Source organism: Halichoeres trimaculatus, unplaced genomic scaffold (assembly GCF_033239565.1).
Source record: "Halichoeres trimaculatus isolate MK-OKI-2021-1 unplaced genomic scaffold, fHalTri1.1 fHalTri1_scaffold_20, whole genome shotgun sequence".
NCBI classification, from domain to species: domain Eukaryota; kingdom Metazoa; phylum Chordata; class Actinopteri; order Labriformes; family Labridae; genus Halichoeres; species Halichoeres trimaculatus.
This window is the reverse complement of record NW_027437198.1, coordinates 24324769-24341562: the sequence shown is the minus strand read 5'-3', so window position 1 is coordinate 24341562 and position 16794 is coordinate 24324769. Positions and strand designations below refer to the sequence as shown.

General features: G+C 40.1%; 1 protein-coding gene across 2 annotated transcripts; it reads left to right on the top strand.

The window, feature by feature from the left end:
- The first annotated feature begins 461 nt into the window (after positions 1-461).
- LOC141809034 (zinc finger protein 281-like) lies at positions 462-16439 on the top strand. 2 transcript variants are annotated; one of them, XM_074695838.1, is made up of 8 exons: positions 462-548; positions 5544-5673; positions 7197-7650; positions 10462-10563; positions 10774-10900; positions 13290-13373; positions 13459-13577; positions 13660-16439. In XM_074695838.1, the coding sequence occupies exons 3-8, from the start codon at positions 7246-7248 to the stop codon at positions 15238-15240; spliced, it is 2418 nt and encodes an 805-aa protein (XP_074551939.1). In that variant the 5' UTR covers positions 462-548; positions 5544-5673; positions 7197-7245; the 3' UTR covers positions 15241-16439. The 2 variants fall into 2 exon arrangements, with proteins under 2 accessions (XP_074551939.1, XP_074551940.1); XM_074695839.1 differs by lacking the exon at positions 462-548 and having other exon boundaries at positions 5368-5673.
- Positions 16440-16794: the final 355 nt, after the last annotated feature.

The following is a 16794-nucleotide window of genomic DNA, read 5'->3' as shown; positions in this document are numbered from 1 at the left end:
TAGCCCTTAGCTTGTGTTTTAGCCTTTAGCTTATGTTTTAGCCTTTCGCCAGTGTTTTAGACTTTAGTTTATGTTTTAGTCGGTAGCTCTTGTTTTAGCCTTTAGCTTGTGTCTTAACCTTTAGCTCATCTTTAGCTTGTATCTTGTGTTATAGCCTTTAGCTTGTGCTCTATCTCCCTCCTGTTTATCTTTCTTCTGCTCTTCTGTCCTCTTTCTGTCTGACAGTTAGCGTCCAGTGTCCACCATCGCTGCAAAATTAATCACAGAAATGTTTTTAGCAGTGAAATAAACAGATCTCTTGTTGATAATCTCATTTTAAAGTGTGGATTATAATCAGGCATAAATCTAGAAAAGAAACTTTTTCAAGATCACTTAGAAACTCCTCACAGTCTCTTTAAAGCATGTTTGTTAAATTTGTGCAAAGTCTTCATTGTGAATAAAACAGTCGTCGCTTTAAACAGGTGATGTGCTGAACTGTGAGGATGCAGATACTCCTTAGAGACTCCTCTGGTTGTTTGGCTTTGCCTCGACTGTTTCAAGATTTCAAGGTAAGCAAATTATTTACTAGAAAGACATAAGGCTGCAATTTCAAAAACTAAGAACATATCGTTTTCTGCACAAAAATAACACTAGTTAAGGAATTTGCAGCCAAGTCTTGAACTTTAGTTTAAACCCACTTTCTTGTCTGACATGATGAATGACTCATAAGGTCTGTCTATTCAAGAACACAGGCTTTACGTGACTGTGACCACTGAAGTAGTTTTTCTCTTGTCAAATAATGTAATAAGTCTTAAAAGTTAATTAAAAAGATGTGTCGCATACTTCAGTGAACATCTACCATCAAATCCTCCAGATATGATTTAACCCACTACAAAAACAAGTCTCACCCCTGCACAGGATTTTAATAACTTACAAGGGTCTCCTTTGTCAGCGGAGGAACTCTCATACGGCCGTGATCCTCCTAACAATTGAGGATTAGAGCGTAGACGGCGAGGACCGCCATCTGTTGTGTGTAGGTGACGGGCTTTCCCGTGCAAATTAGCACAACACAGGAAATCAGTAAACCTTGGCTTTTAGCTGTTATGAGTTTTCCTGCTTCCTATTGTTGGATAAACATTCAGCGATGTGTTCATTTATGCGTGTTTGGTGGTGATGGACTCACTGAAGGAGGGAGAGAACAAAGACATGCTGCACGGGCTGAATTATTGATGAGGAGTTCAGATTGATAACCCTCAGTGTCACATGATACACAAATTACCTCAGATTGCAGACATGAGATTATTAGACTATTTTATGTTCATCATTCGTCACAGAGTGTGTGCTGGTGTGGGCACGTTTACCCCTCAGTGTAGCAGAGATTTCTCCATTCAGCGTGGAGTCAGGAGTGTAAAACAGGACCTAGAGGAGCTGGGATGTCTTTGACCTTTACTTTCTTAAACAGTTGGAGGGTAAGGGCTCGTGGAAAGTTGAGACACACACTGACATTTGCTCACCTTGGCTGAGATTGTGGGATAAGACTCAGAACATGACATTGAAAATACACGATGTTCTCTCTTTGGGACAGGATGTTATTACAGCTTTTGTCTGACTAACTGAACAGAAATTTGACCAACACTTTTGTTTTAGGTGATGTCTAATGTGTTTCAATCCAATCCAACTTTATTTGTTGAGCACTTTAAAAAAAACACAGAAAAAAAGTAATAAAATAAAATAGAGTAGGATACATAGCAGCTAAAATGAGCTAAAAGAATACTAAATTTAAAATACAAATAAAATCAAAAACATCAAACATAATCAAAAGGCACACAAAAAAGCATTCAAATAAATAATTGGAATAAATACATGGATAAAATAAATGCCTACTTTGTGTCAAAGGCCAAGGAAAAGAGATGAGTTTTACGAAGAGATTTAAAAGCAGGCAGAGAAATGTTTCAAACAAAGCACTTTTTACTTTTACTGTAGTAGATTAACAGATTAAAAGTTTGATGTCTCCTTAAGCAGAGTGCCATGAAAATGACTTTACTTGAAGTTAAGTAGTAGAGGATACTTCAGTTTCGATTTCTTTCTTTTTTTGCACTATACACTTTTTTTTACGTTTGTTTTCTAGTGTTGCTGTTGTGACTCCCTAAATTTCCCCTTGGGGATAGATAATGCATATTCTATTCAATTCTATTCTATTCTATTCTATTCTATTCTATTCTATTCTATAACTCTGACCGATTAGCTACATTTGGGACACTGCCCATGTCATCATTTGGTGATACAACAACATTGTAACTATTTCAGTGAAAAAAAAAAACAGATTTAAGAACAAAAACACTAATAACAAATAACTAATAGCAAACTCATAACACAAACTACAAAATCACTCAGAGAGCGCAGAGCTCTGCCAAGCATATTGTGATTGTCACCAACACTTTAGTCCTACTTTAATGTTATACTCCCTTTCAGCAGACTATACATATTCCAGATCTTAGTATTCAGAATATTGCCAGGATCTGGATCGTACTTTTACATCTGTCAGAAATGATGGTGACCTTGTCTTGTATTGTTTTGCAAAGCGATCGGACAATTGATGGTGGAGTTATATACACATATGGTGAAAACTGCCCTATCTCACAATGATAAAGAATCCTTTAAAAAAGTCCTGGATCCAGACAGTGATCCAGATCACCTCAAAAATTTAAACACTTCTTTCTTGTCCCATTTTGGACAATTCCTGAAAATGTCATGAAGATCCATTTGTTACTTTTTGAGTTATGTTGTTCACAAACAGACAAACTCCCCAAAGCATAACCTCCTGGGCAGAGGTAATACCCAAACTTCCTGAACAAAGACCAAGTGTAGATGTTGTACTTTTTAGGTTTATTTTTCTCTCGTTAGAAAGAAACTAAGACTGCTCATTTCTCTCATGGAGTATTAGTTGCATCAGGCAGATTTGGAGTCAGATGCATTAAGAGTTGAAGTTAAACTTTCAGCCAAATTTCATGATATGTGCTTGATTTGCATCAAATGTTTCTGATGAGTAATATTTGTTTTATAAACACTGGATACTGCCTCAGCACCATGTTGTAGTTTTAATCAAAGAAAACTAGACTTAACTCAAAGAGGAACCTGTATTTTTATTTAATTACATTTGCATTACTCTTGTCTTATTATTGATAAATGACTCAATCTACTCATGAGTATCTCCTGATTGGTAACATCCAAACTGGGCTGAACTTTATTAACCCCAGACCATGTTTTCAATTTCTAATTACTGATTTTCATCTCAGTTCATCAGGCAGACATCATCTCAGCATCATACATATTTAAGCACTCCCAGATGAGAATGGTTTCAAAGATCTCCCTGTCCGCAGTGTGGGCTGTCATCTGGGAGATATAAAAGGAGCAAGGACATCAAAAATGCACCCACTGACCTTTTTTTGCATTACTCTACTGTCGGCGTTACGATTAAGCTCGGCTTTCTGAATTAATTGGTTCATTAGCCAAGGCAATTAGGAGCTAGGGTGTGGGTTCTGGGTCTGATGTGTCCTTAGATGTGTACATAGTCATTCATCTAGCAGATCTGAAAGCCTCACCGCTAAATACATCTGTCATCACCTGCCGGATGGCTGCTTTGAGACTTTTGTTCGTGCCATTTCATCAAGATTTTTAGATACTACTGCTGGTTAGAGCGGGGTTCCCCTCCTCCTTTTGTTAACGACTGGAACGGAAAACATTACAAGAGAAACAGAAGAAAAACAGCTGTACTAGCAACATTAAAAAAAATTACACTGAAACTGAACCAGAGGTTAACTGTGCGTTGTGGCGGTACTTCCCCCAACCCTTTAATGGAGCATTGTGCCCTGGATATGACCCTGGTACTCAAGTTGAAGATGTTTCTATGCATTTCAGGGGTGAGTATTGTGCTTTCTTTGCTTTTGGTTTTAGCTCCTCCACCTGCATTCAGGTCAGAAAACACTCTGAATGCTTCAACTTTCTAACACTGTATTTCATAAAGTAGTGAAATAACTTGTTCTTAACAATTTGAAACACTTAAATGTTGCTTATTTTTTAATTGTGTGTGAAAATGAGTTTGGAGTCAGCCATTCTTCTGTCATGTAAGAAGACAAACCCGCAAGACTCGGTGATGTGTGTGAAATAGTAAATCAGAGAAAAAGCACAATGCAGCATGGGACACTGAGTCCAGCTTTTTCAAAGAGGCAGCATGAGTATCACCACAATGAAGCACATGTAATGGTGTAATGTAATTAGGATGCCAAAGAAACAAAACATAACTGTAATCTATTACAGTACAGAAAAATATGGAATTAGATTACTGGTTTATTTGATAGAAAATGTGGATTATTTAGAAGGATTACATTTTTTTAATCAAATATACCAGTAATCTAATTACATGTTTTTCTGACCTGTAACAGATTACAGTTATGTTTTTTAATACTTGGATAATTTAGAATCAGTAGGTGTAACCAGCACTGCAAAAAAAAAAAAAAAAAAAAAAAATCTTATAATGTTTTTTTTTTTTTTTTTGTCCAAGTAAAAATTGTCCAACTATACTCATTATGAGCCTCATTCAACTTATTAGTCCAGATTTTTTTTTTTTCAAATTGTTTAAAGACAAAAATGAGGTTTGAATTGCTTGTAATAAGTGAAAAAAATGTGTCTATGGAACAAGAAAAACTTTGCTGGAAAATTGGCTTGAAATTAGAATAGTTTCTTCATACAAGTGACTTTTTTCTGGCCAAATTTTTGTCTTTAAATAACTTGAAATGAGACATTTTTCTGGACTGGTCAGGTGAATGTTGCTCATGTCAAGTCTAAAAAACAATTGATATATTTTTTTTTCCAGTGTTAATTTGCTTTATTTTTTTAATTTATTGTTTTTCCTTATATATATATATATATATATATATATATATATATATATATATATATATATATATATATATATATATATATATATATATATATATATATAATTCAGTATATTAACAGTTAAAAGTCTGAAAGGAGATTTTATTGTATGTTTCTCTCTCTAAAAAAAAAAAAAAAAAAAGTCGAGCAGATGACACATCTTTTATACTCTTCTGTTTCAATTGGCATGTTTGGTGTTGAAGTAATCCAAAAGCAATTAAAAGTAATCAGGTACATTACATTAATATTGTGAAACCTATAGTAAGTTACTGATTACATTTTTAAACTGGTAACTTGTAATTTTACTGGGTTACATTTTTAAAGTAACCCTCCCTAACCTTGAGATTTTTATATTAGGCCTGAAAGAGGTTTTAATTCTGTAGAAAATAAAATTATTTAAAAGTTGGGACCTCATCTTTCAGTGTCCTCAGAGTAGATTCCGAATAAAAATGTTGACATTCATAAAGTTAAAATTAAATAATTAAATAATTCTGCATTAAACTTATAACTTTAAAAAATAAAAAGGGTTTTGTGAAAGAAGAGGATCCTGCAGAGTGAAAAAAAAAACGGAGTCTGGTTTTAATTATTGATTCCTTTTTCTGGACGCGTCCGCCTGTGGGACCCAGAATCCCCTGCGCCGAGGCAAGATGGAAGAACCCAGCAGCTGCGGGAGAACAATGTTTTGGCTCTAAATATCGAAACGGACGGCTGAGGGTGAACTGTGCGAGCCAAACTGCAGGTCATGGTCCTACACCGGTAAGAGAAATCCGTTCAAATCCAACTTTGAGCCCGGGCCGGGCGGAGTAGTCGTTAAACTCCTCGTACGGGACAGACAACAAAGCGCTGCTAGCTGAGTTAGCTCGCCGTCTGGGCTAGTCGGAGCATCATTGTTCCAGAGTTGTATGGGCCGTTTGTTATGAGGGTCATGCTTGTGTTATCGCTCCATCATTTACAGTCGGTTCCCTGTCGTGGAAAAGAAACCAACTACTTGAAGAAATAGCCAGGAATGAGAGCACACCATGTAAGAGGGTCATGTTTCGTCTTTTATTCACCGGGCTTAAACTAGCATTCGTCCTTCATTATTCCTCTGCTCGCAGATTTTGCGTCGTGTGTAACGTAGTGTGCCACGTTATTTACCTCTAAATCACCATTCTTTAATCAAACTGAATGGAGCTGCACTTTAACTTTTATTTACACATTTCAAAGTAGCAGGATGTGATAGTATCCGGGCTGGTTTTCGTGTTAAATCCACACGTTTTGGTGCTCATCAGCGCAGATCTGCTGCTGTTATTGCATGGCCATATTAATTATTGCCTGATCCAGCATCACAAAGAAGGGCCCTGCAATAGTAGTTAGCCAAATGGTTAGCTCCGTAGCTAATTGGAGAGCTAACAGGCTTTGTAGTTTTCGTAGCTGTGCGGGTTTTTAACTCATTGTTTGTCGCTTTTTAACGCTTCTCAGAAAGCTGTATCCAGACGAAGGAGTGAAGTTTTTCCTCTTAAAGTTAGCTTTGTGTGCGCTGAGAAGGTTATTGTGGCTAACACATCACCAGATTATTCAGAGAGCTCTCAATCGGTGGATGCAGTGTTTACATGTCTACAATATACTCTCTACAATCATGCATCTTACACTGGAAGTGTTGTGTGTTTTCATGCACAGTTTCTTTAAGCTTTATTCAGAGTTATTGGCTTCATCGTGTGTGATATATGCACCATATCTCTGCTGCATTAATCAGAGCCATTACAAAACATGCACTTGATCTGTTTATGCAGAAGCCACATAATTACGCCAACAGCCCTCCTAATGCAGTCTGTGTGCACTCTCATTGGCAGATAAGCTCATGCAAATAGGATGACTGGGTCAGACAGGCCCATCAAACAGATTAACACACAACTTCAATCCTCTCATTCCTCATCTCGTGTTGTGTCTGGCGTTGCAGTCATGGTGACCTTTTTGCCCTGTAAAATACTCGACATACTCACTGTAATCAACCAGGCTGAGTTTTCCTGCTTCGTGGTCTCAGAGTTTCGCCTGTTATCGCTTGTCATTGTGCCAGACTGTAGGCCTTTTGTTGACCCACAAATCGTCAGTTTTAATCCGACTAAGCACACAGTTGTGAGATCAGAGGCCGTGACACTGATTCCTAAAGACCGAGCTGGCTACATGATTGTTTTTGGATCACTATTATTTATAGGTCTATAACTTGTAATCAATAGTTAAGGATGACTTTGTGCTTGTTGATAAAAGTGTTAACCAAATCTGATGCTCCATCCTCACAGGACGACACTGATTGCCACCCTATAGTCTTCAGTCCTGCCAGGATCCACCATGAGCATAATCCAAGACAAACTCGGCAATGAATTCCTGCACTCCAACGGGGCAATGGACTCCAATTTTGGCCCCGGCATGATCATGTTCAGCCATCTTCCCCCGGTGACCAGCTTCACCCGGCTGACTGCCCACCCCGTCATGCAGGACCATCCACAGCATGAAATGATTTTGAAGAAGGAGCGTGACTCACCTGAATGCAACATGGGCACCCACGGTGGCCGCATGGGGGGCGCCGGGGCCGGGGACTACGTTCACGCCATGGGCATTAAGCAGGAGGAGCTGACGGAGCATGATTATCGCCTGCCAGTTTACCCTGGAGGGCTCGGGAAGAGCACGGAGCTGCTGGAGGTCACAGTCAGTAACAACCAGAGTCTGCTGGTGCACGACCTCAACATGGGCAACGTAAGTACAAGAGATGGGAACATCCCCACCTGAGTGAATGTAGTTATTAGATATTATGTCATCAATAGAATCAAGGATTTAACAATTCAAGGTTTTTTATTTGCCATTTGTAGATAGACCGACAGTCCAGATACAACGGAAATCTAGTGCGAGGCACAGAAAGATATAAAGGATAAAAAAATATTTGAGCTGAAACGATTCCTCCAATGATTCGAGGTACTCGATTACAAAAAATACTCGAGTAATTTTCTCCGCCTCGAGGAATCGTTTAATTTTAAAAAAGATCAAAGAGTGGTATTTCAAATAGAGCTGAGGCCATATTAAGAGAGTTTTCAGACCCCTCAAGCTACCTCTTATACAAAATAGCAACTAGCAACAAATCTAGCTTCTTTTCTGGAGTTTGGAGACTAATGGGTCATTCTACGAAACGAGTGCCATTCGGGTCCGAAACGTTTGATGAGATGTCCAAGGCCCAAAAATGTGTCAAAGTGTGTTTACAAATTTTGAAGATACCAAAGCAAGTGCTCTTATTGACATGCTGTATCAAATAAGTCGAAAATTTTCATTTGTAAAATAACTGCTCTGTAACTAAACAAAAATGTATTTTATCCGATTACTCGATTAATCGATGGGATTTTCAGTAGAATACTCGAATACTAAAATATTTTATAGCTGCAGCCCTAAAAGATATGTATAAAAGATTTAAATAGGGAATACAAAAAGTTTAAAATAGAGAAGATAAACTCTTTAGATAAAGAATATTAAACAGTTTGAATTAAGAATATACAAAAAAACATGAGAGTACCAAATAAAACACTGTAAACAGAGTAGGAAGAGTAATAATACTATTAAAAGGGACACATTGCACATCGAATCAGTGTAAGGCTTAAAGGGTGTCTATGAATGGGATATTTCAGTATGATAAGAATACCCTCTTTAATTTTACTGTTTAAGATAACAGCCAGTGTCAGAATTTGCCTTTTCTGCTTGTTTTAACTGTAGTTTGGTCATTTCAATGCAGTTTTAAAGCCCTGAAATTAGTCGCTCATTAAAGAAAATAATCAATTCCTGGATGAGGATAGCTGATTTGTTCAGTTACCAAGTTTTTTTGTCGTGAAATCCTTTTTTCGAGGTAGTTTCTGGTCTCTCCTGGGATCGCTGACCACTGTTCTCACAACTTACTTTCTGAAAACATGCTAAACACTTTACAGAGAATCAGGAAAAAGCTCTTTTCTGATATCTTCCTTCAACTTCTGCTTTGTTTTTATCAGATTCTTCATTAAAAAAAGAAGGAATTGAAAAAACAAACTGACTTTCCCTTTAAAGTGTTACTAAAAGTAGAAACTTCACATGAAATATCGACTTATCCCAGCCTGATAAGATACAAGGACCCAGAAATCCTGTCTGAAGTTCTTCCAAAAGCCAGGATTATGCTGCCTCATGAACTCTGTCTCCCAGGCCTCCAGCACGTCCTGATTTAGCTCATTTATATGAGGCGCAGATAACTGCACTGTCAACATATCTATATATGCAGCACAGCAGCATCTCTAGGGTTGCAGATGTATTTTCATCCAAGTTTGTGGTTTAAAACATCATGTGCAGAGGAAATTAAGACGCTTGAAAGAGTTTTCTTTATAGTTTCATCACCTGCAGTTTTTGTTGATTTGTTTAAAAGAAGAATCAAGTCAGTCAAACATATAAACAACTATTTAATCTTGTATGATTTCAGGCTGCTCCAAAGCAGCAGCGCTGTGTTATTAAGCAGCTCCTGTTTAAAAAGCCTGAGTGGGAGGAGTTTGGGAGAGGACGGGTGCAAAGGCGGAGCTCGTGTATTTATGGTGACATAAATCCTCTGACAGCTCGAGATGCAAAATATAAAAAAGCTCCCCCCTCCTCCCCTCCCTCCCTTTCCCTCCTTCCCTCTTTCTCCCTCCTCTGTGTTGAATGGTGATGTCATCCAGCCCCGGCGTGAATGAAACGTCACAAGGACACAGCTGTCTTGTTTGAGCTCGCTCTTCATTTCAGACGTCTTTTGTTCAGTCAGACAGAATACACACAACCACACTTTCCCAACAAAAGCCAGGAATCCAAGGTCGCCTCGCCGAGCCGGAGAATGAATTATGGTTTTCACTGTGCCAGAATATTTTATGCCGTCTACTGAAGGACGCTTTTAAAAAGAGGATTTTATTTAGCAGATGCACATTTCAATATCTAAGAAGCCTCATCATTTATTTTCTTTCACTTTCTCTTTTTCTTTTTCTAAATAACACTTTCTGAAGTTTGGAGAACAGTTCATGTAATGAGTCAAACCTTGAAGCTTATTTATTTATTTTAAACTCTTAAAAACATGGTTGTGAGAACAGCAGGTGCACCCATATTTTTGCTGTCAGCCTCCATATGGCACCGAATTTCAATAAGAAAACTCAGACCACAACTTGTTTTTCCTAAAGTAACACCCCTCATAGATTTGTGTGATAAATTAAATGAATTTCAGTGACTAATTTGGTGCGTGTGTCTCCATGTGTTGTTGTGCTCTTTGTCTAAAAGGCCCAGAGAATTACAGCTGCTTGTGCAAAGCAGGCCATAAATTAAAGGCATTGTTTTCCCCATGAAAACCACATCTTGAACAAGTCACAGAGAAACAATCGCCCGACAACGATGAAGTGTTGTGTTTTGTTTCCTAAGCAGCAAACATGAACTTGTTTGTGTCGGAGCTTTTTAGACGCGAAGGCTCTCAACCTTCTGTGAAGTGATTTGCTTGTCTCGGCTCGCTCTCACGGCCCGCTCCTTCTCCCTTTGTCATCCTCACAGCTGTCGAGTCAGTTAGGAAAAGAGCCCACTGGGAGGAAAGGTCGGAGGTCAAATGGTGATGGACATGAGGGTAAACCTAGAAAAAAGAGAAGCGAGGCAAAGGTTTGTCACATATTAATGTATTTCTGAATCTTGTTTTATGATGTATGTGCTGAACAAAAGCCTTTCATGCTCATGGTTAAATCAAACAAAGAAAAACATTCTTAGAAATCTTAAAGAAACAATTCAGAGAACTTTTCAGGGGTAGTGCTTTTGTGATGAGATTTTTCTTTTCTTTTGTCTTTTAAAACACATTCTGTTGTTTTTCTACAGCAATCAATGATGCTGGATGCAGACGGAGGCAGCTTGTCGCCGGGTACCAAGCCTCACATCTGTGAGTTCTGTGCTGCGTCTTTCAGAAGCTCCTATCACCTGCGCAGACACGTCCTCATACACACAGGTACGGTAACATTCATTTTTAAGGCACCTGTTTCTAATCAGCACTAATAAAAAATGTTTCAGTTATCATAACATCAGCTGATGAAGCTTAAACATTCATGGTAACTGCTTCTGCATCTTGAACTAGTTTTCTGTTTAATCTGTCCTCTTGTAAAATAAGAAAGATGATTAAATCAGGATCCCAAACCAGTCCGTGGGACCAAATACCACTTATTTTGAAATGACTGGAACTAACAAACCATTGTCAAAATTAGCAGAAAATAAACCATTAGTTCTTGTTGAGCTCTGTAAAAAGCAAAAACAAAAAACTACGCCTCTTACTGTGTTAAGCGAGCCCTGAATGATCACCATGTTCGTGCTCCCCAAATCCTTTAAGTTTTGCTTCCCATGGCGTTGTCTTGCAGAAATAAAATTTCTGCTCCGAGTCAACAAACAAGAACCATTGTTGAGTTACATCTGGCTTAAGCTAGAAGTGGTAGAAAAAATGATTTACATATATATTGTGATTTTAAGTAGGGATGCACGATACATCTGTATCAATATCGGTCAATGTGTAAAAGTGGGCTGATATTTACTCATTAGCTGCCATTTCCAGAGCATCTTGAACAATCTTTCAAGACCCAAATAATCTTCTTTTCTACGACTATGTAAATACCAAAACTACCTAAGAAGAGTGGACTCTCTTCTTTTATGTCTCTCTTCCTGTTTTGATCCCAAAAACAGACCAACATACTTTTTTTGATTGCGTTCCATCCATCCTTTGATCCTCTCCATGAACTCTGTTGTCTTTTCTCATGATTGTGCCGCTTATATCAGTAGATTTCGGTTATCGGCTATAACAGCAATATTTATATCGAATATTGGTATTGGCCACAATTTTCATATGAGTGCATCCATATTCTTTTGTTTTACAATATTAAAAACAGGGTTCTGTGTTAATTTTTTTCCCAAATTCAAATTCTTCATTTCAGTCTTTGTTTATGAATTGGGCTGGCAAAAAGTTACCACTTTTCTCCAGCAGAGGGCAAATTTTTTCTCTCTGACTCTTGTGATCTGCATTTTGGGAAAATATGGCTTCTGATATAATCTGTAGACATGATCATAATCATTATTAAACTTTTCACATGGTCTGGTGTTAAAAAAGCAAACTAAGAATTGCTGAATTCAGAAATATTGAAGAATCACGATTTTAATCGAATTCGCACCCTAAAAAAATTGTAACAGAATTGAATCGTGTGAGTAACACATCGTCCCAGCCCTAGCTGTAGCTTTAGCCATCGTTGTCCTGAACACATAGAGGTAAGGATAGGTACTAAATTAGGTTCTTGTACAGGTACCGACCCAATTCTGTCAAAAGTACTAAGTACCGATTCCGTAAAAATCAAAAGGTACCATGTGTAGGTACCTAAATGCATCCTTGTGACTGAGTGGGGAGTGGCAGAGTAGGTTATTTTCCATGAATAAAGAATATATAAATGTATTAAATCGAAAAGAAATTGCATTTAATTATTGAACAAATTGATATTTTTTACCACATAAAGACAGAAAAGTACAGAAAATTGGTACCATTGATTCCCAATACAGATTGCCAGGTACTGGGTATCAGTACCATATCGTTTCAAATGTAAAAGGTACCCATCCCTACATAGAGGTGTAGGACTTCATATTGCAGTAAAAAAAATCCAAATATAAAAATTTGTAGATTCTCACACTGATTGTAAATGACTGAATTTTGAATCTCCTTCAATAAAGTGCCATTACCACGATTTTTCCCCGAGTTCCTTTGGCTTGAGGGTATCTGAAAATGTGTTGTTTACACTAATTCCTCATTTGCTCAGATTTTAAAATCACAAAAAAAGAGAAAATCTCTTTTGTTTCCTTGTGATTTTTAGCTTTAAAATTTGTTCCACTGCATGAAGTCACAATTTAGTTACATCAGTCTATAGCCGTGGATGTCCTGAATCTTTTGAGTTGCTGGTCTTCGCTTTGAGAAAATGAGAAACAGTGACAGAAGCCAAAACAACTAGAAGCTGTTTGGGATTCTGAGGGTTAAACAGGGATCAATTATGATAATTCACATGAGTCATTGTTGTCTGTTTGAGTCCCACAAATATTGATTTGGATCATTTCATCGGCTGCTGAGTTGACTCACATTTTTCAGTTTTATCACCTCGCTTTGTTCGCTGTGTTATTTCCTGAATGTGTGGAAACTACACAAGTTTCTGCATCAGATGTTGAAACTGTGTCCAGATAATTTATTTACATTAATATTTTAGACTCCGTCTCCTGTCCATTTAAGTCTTTCTCTTCTTTTATTTCTTATCTTTTTGAGCTTCTGTGGCGATAACAGCCATCCACTTTAACAGTTTTTATCTCCCGATTACTTCCAGGTGAACGACCCTTCAGATGCAGTCAGTGCAACATGAGTTTCATTCAGAAGTATCTCCTCCAGCGACACGAGAAAATCCACAGTGGTGAGTTTGACCTTTCATATCTCCACATGAATAATTGTGTGTTCCCTCCGTCAACTCAGCCTTTTTCTGTGTGTGTGTGTGACAGGAGAGAAGCCATTCAGCTGTGACCAGTGCAACATGCGGTTCATTCAGAAGTATCACATGGAGAGGCACAAGAGGACACACAGCGGAGAGAAGCCGTACAGATGTGAGACCTGCCAACAGGTCGGTGACCGTCTTAAACCCCTGCAGCGAGACGTTATCTGCAGATTTTTACTCATCTTTAACTGGTGTTTGTTCTCTGCAGTATTTCTCTAGGACAGACCGTCTGCTCAAGCACAAGCGAACCTGTGGAGAGGCCATAAAGAAGGGGCTGGATCCCGAGATGATGGACATGGGTTGTGTGGACATGGAACATGGCAGCTATGGAATCACTCAGGGAAACGGTGGGAGCACTGGGAGGAAGAGGGGGAAGTCCAAAAACTCTGCAGAGGGAGGTGAGCGCAAGAAGAGGAAGCAGCAGGGGGACGCAGAGTGTGCCAAGGTACCGCACGCTCAAGGAGGAGTGTCCGGAGGGTACAGCATCCACGAGTTCTCCGTGGAGAACCAGGCGGTGACTTCCTCCACCAAGCCAGGGCCCAGCATGCACCAGGGCCACCACGGCCGAGCTCCAAAGATGGCGTTCAAGAAGGCTAATCACAAAAGCCTGGACAAGGCAGGGATGGATCAGGCCAAAGTGGGCTCGTTGGAGCAGAGCGAGGGCATGGACAGTCTTGGTCTCATGCAGGGTAACGGGGTGAAAGTCGGAGCCACCAGCAGCAACTACGACGACGCCATGCAGTTCCTCAAAAAGAGACGCTACATCCATGCCGCCAATAACGCAAACTCGTCTGCACACGTGGGAGTGGGCGGATCCAGCAACGAGTTCGATGTCAGCATTGGTCACATGTCTTCCCAGCAGTCGGTCAATCAGGGTGTTGTATCCGGCGTGATGGACAATGACCCTCCTCTGAGCCTTGATAAGTCAGGGATCCCAGACGAGGTGCTCCAGAGCCTCCTAGACCACTACACCCAGAAACCTGATGGTCCGCACCACGATGTTCACTTTGACATCGGTGAGCACCACGTGGAGCTGAACCCTGTCCCAGCCGACATCCACAGCGCCGACTCCCCCAGCCCGTCTGGAGACAAGAACGGCATGATGCACGAGTACTCCCGCTTCTTGCTGCAAGCTTTGGAGCGCACCAGCCACAGTGCCAGCTTCCCCCTGGGCCCAGGGACCTCAGTCTCAGGTTCTTTCAACAGTCCCCACCAGGGGAACCCTCTGTACGCTGACAAGAACATCTACACCACGTCCCCACTGGAGTGTGGCTACGGCCAGTCAGTGGCTTCGCCTTCGCTGCCCTCCACTGTGCCAAAGTCTCACTTTGCGATGCTGACCAGCTCCTCACCCCAGCACGGCTTCCACCTGAGCAGCCTGGAGGCCTCCACACACCAGCAGCTCACCCCCTCTCAGGAGCTCAGCGAGCAGCTGGAGAAGCAGCACTCCTCCACGCCTCCTTCCTCCTACCAGATCAGCCCATCAGACCTGAGCAGCCAGAAGGAGCAGGTCAAAAACGGCTCCGCGGTCTATTCCCGGGCTCCCTCGCAGGATCTGGCCTCTCTGGACTCCTCGAAGCCTTCCTATCAGATAGAAAACTTTGCTCAGGCCTTTGGCTCCCAGTTCAAGTCAGACAGCCGTGGTTTGTCTTACGGCGCTGACTCGGGCCGGGAGGTGGATCACAGGACGCCTGTGTCAGAATTCTCAGGGTTTACTAGTTTGTTATCTGATGTCAATGAGCCAGTAAGTACAGGTTCCAAAACTACAACAAGCCAAAGCTACAGATGAGAGCCTGAGAGGGAGAGAATACTCAGTGTTTGTAGCTGGTGTTCTTATTTAGATTTTAGCGCTCCTATTTTATTACCATTATTATAATTATTATGATTATTGTTATTATTTTTTTAAGTGACATCCATCTGTTTAGTTTCCTGAAGCTCTGTTGTCGTGCCCACTCCTCTCTCCTCTCCCCACGACGAGCCTGCGAGGCTTCCCGCAAATGCAAAGTATCTGTTTTTATTTTTTAACTTAAGTATGTATGTGCTGTTTCGTTCTCGTCATTGTAGGGACACTAGGTCATTAATCATGAGCTGAACGTACTCTTTTTAATTGAGCGTAGAGTAGCACCGGAGGTATTTCTTTTTTCCAAGGAGCTGAAGTGTTTGAGCAATCAACTTGACAGTTGTGAAGTAATACTGACAATAACCACGATGGCAGGGAATAGCCCAGAATCGAACTCGCAAAAAAGAAAAACAAAAAGACGAAGAGGTTGTCTGTTACAAGGTTGGAAGAATTACTCAGGAAAAAGTGGAAAAGCCTACAGGGTGCGCCGAGCACTCTTTTTCAGAAGTTTTGCGACTTCAAAGAGGATTTTTCTTCTGTTTTATTACTTGTTGAATGAGTGTGACATAAACAGACTGCTGCCAGCTCACTCGAGCACTGAAAACACTTTCTACTTGGCTATATAGAGATTACGGTACTTTCATGTCAATGTGAAACTCATGTTTTCCTCAATAAGGGCCATATATATCTATATATATATTTATAAGAATATATATTAATGTAAAGAACAGATTTAATCAGTTGAAGTCGAGGAAGAACGAGGGCTGGTTGGGGGTAAAATGTTGTCCTTGGTATATTTTTGGAGAACAAAAGTGATGTTAGGGCTGTTCATTGGCCAATAGAGGTAGCTGTTGGACAGCGATAGAATGGCCTTCCCCGTTTCCCGCCCTCCTCTTCTTCCTCCATCCTCTTATTTCTTTAAAAGAATCCAATTAGCACTTTGAGCCGTTTTCTTACATTGAGTGAAAGACCCCGTCTGATCGACAGAGCTTGAACATCAGCAGAGGAGTGAGTTGTTGTTTGGGGATATGCAGATGGGGTTTGCGGGCGTCGGATGGAGGGCGCCCTCTGGTGGGAGGTGGGAGGTGGGAGGTGGGGTTGATATGTGAAAATGGGATTTTTAATTAACATTTTCTCTCATCTTTAGGAAGGGGTGGGGTGGGTGGGAGGGGGGTCTTTTAAAGTACCATTTAATCGGGTTATTGTAAATGTAATTCAAACCCCTAGTTTTAGTTTGACTTGTTACCCAACTTAGTAGCTTTGCCTTTTTTTATTCAATTGATGACAAATGTGTTAGTGAGCAAGTATTTCTTGAGCTGTTTCCCCAGCAGAAAAACGACGGCTGACCCCAAAACCTGTCTGCATTTAGATCCTTCACGTGTGCTGGCAGTACTGAGCATTATATTTGTCCCCATAGGAATTGGGTGCCTATTTCTGAAAAAGCACGGGTGCAAGATATTGTCTAGTAAATGTGAAGTGTAATTTCTTGCTGGTTTTTAATGT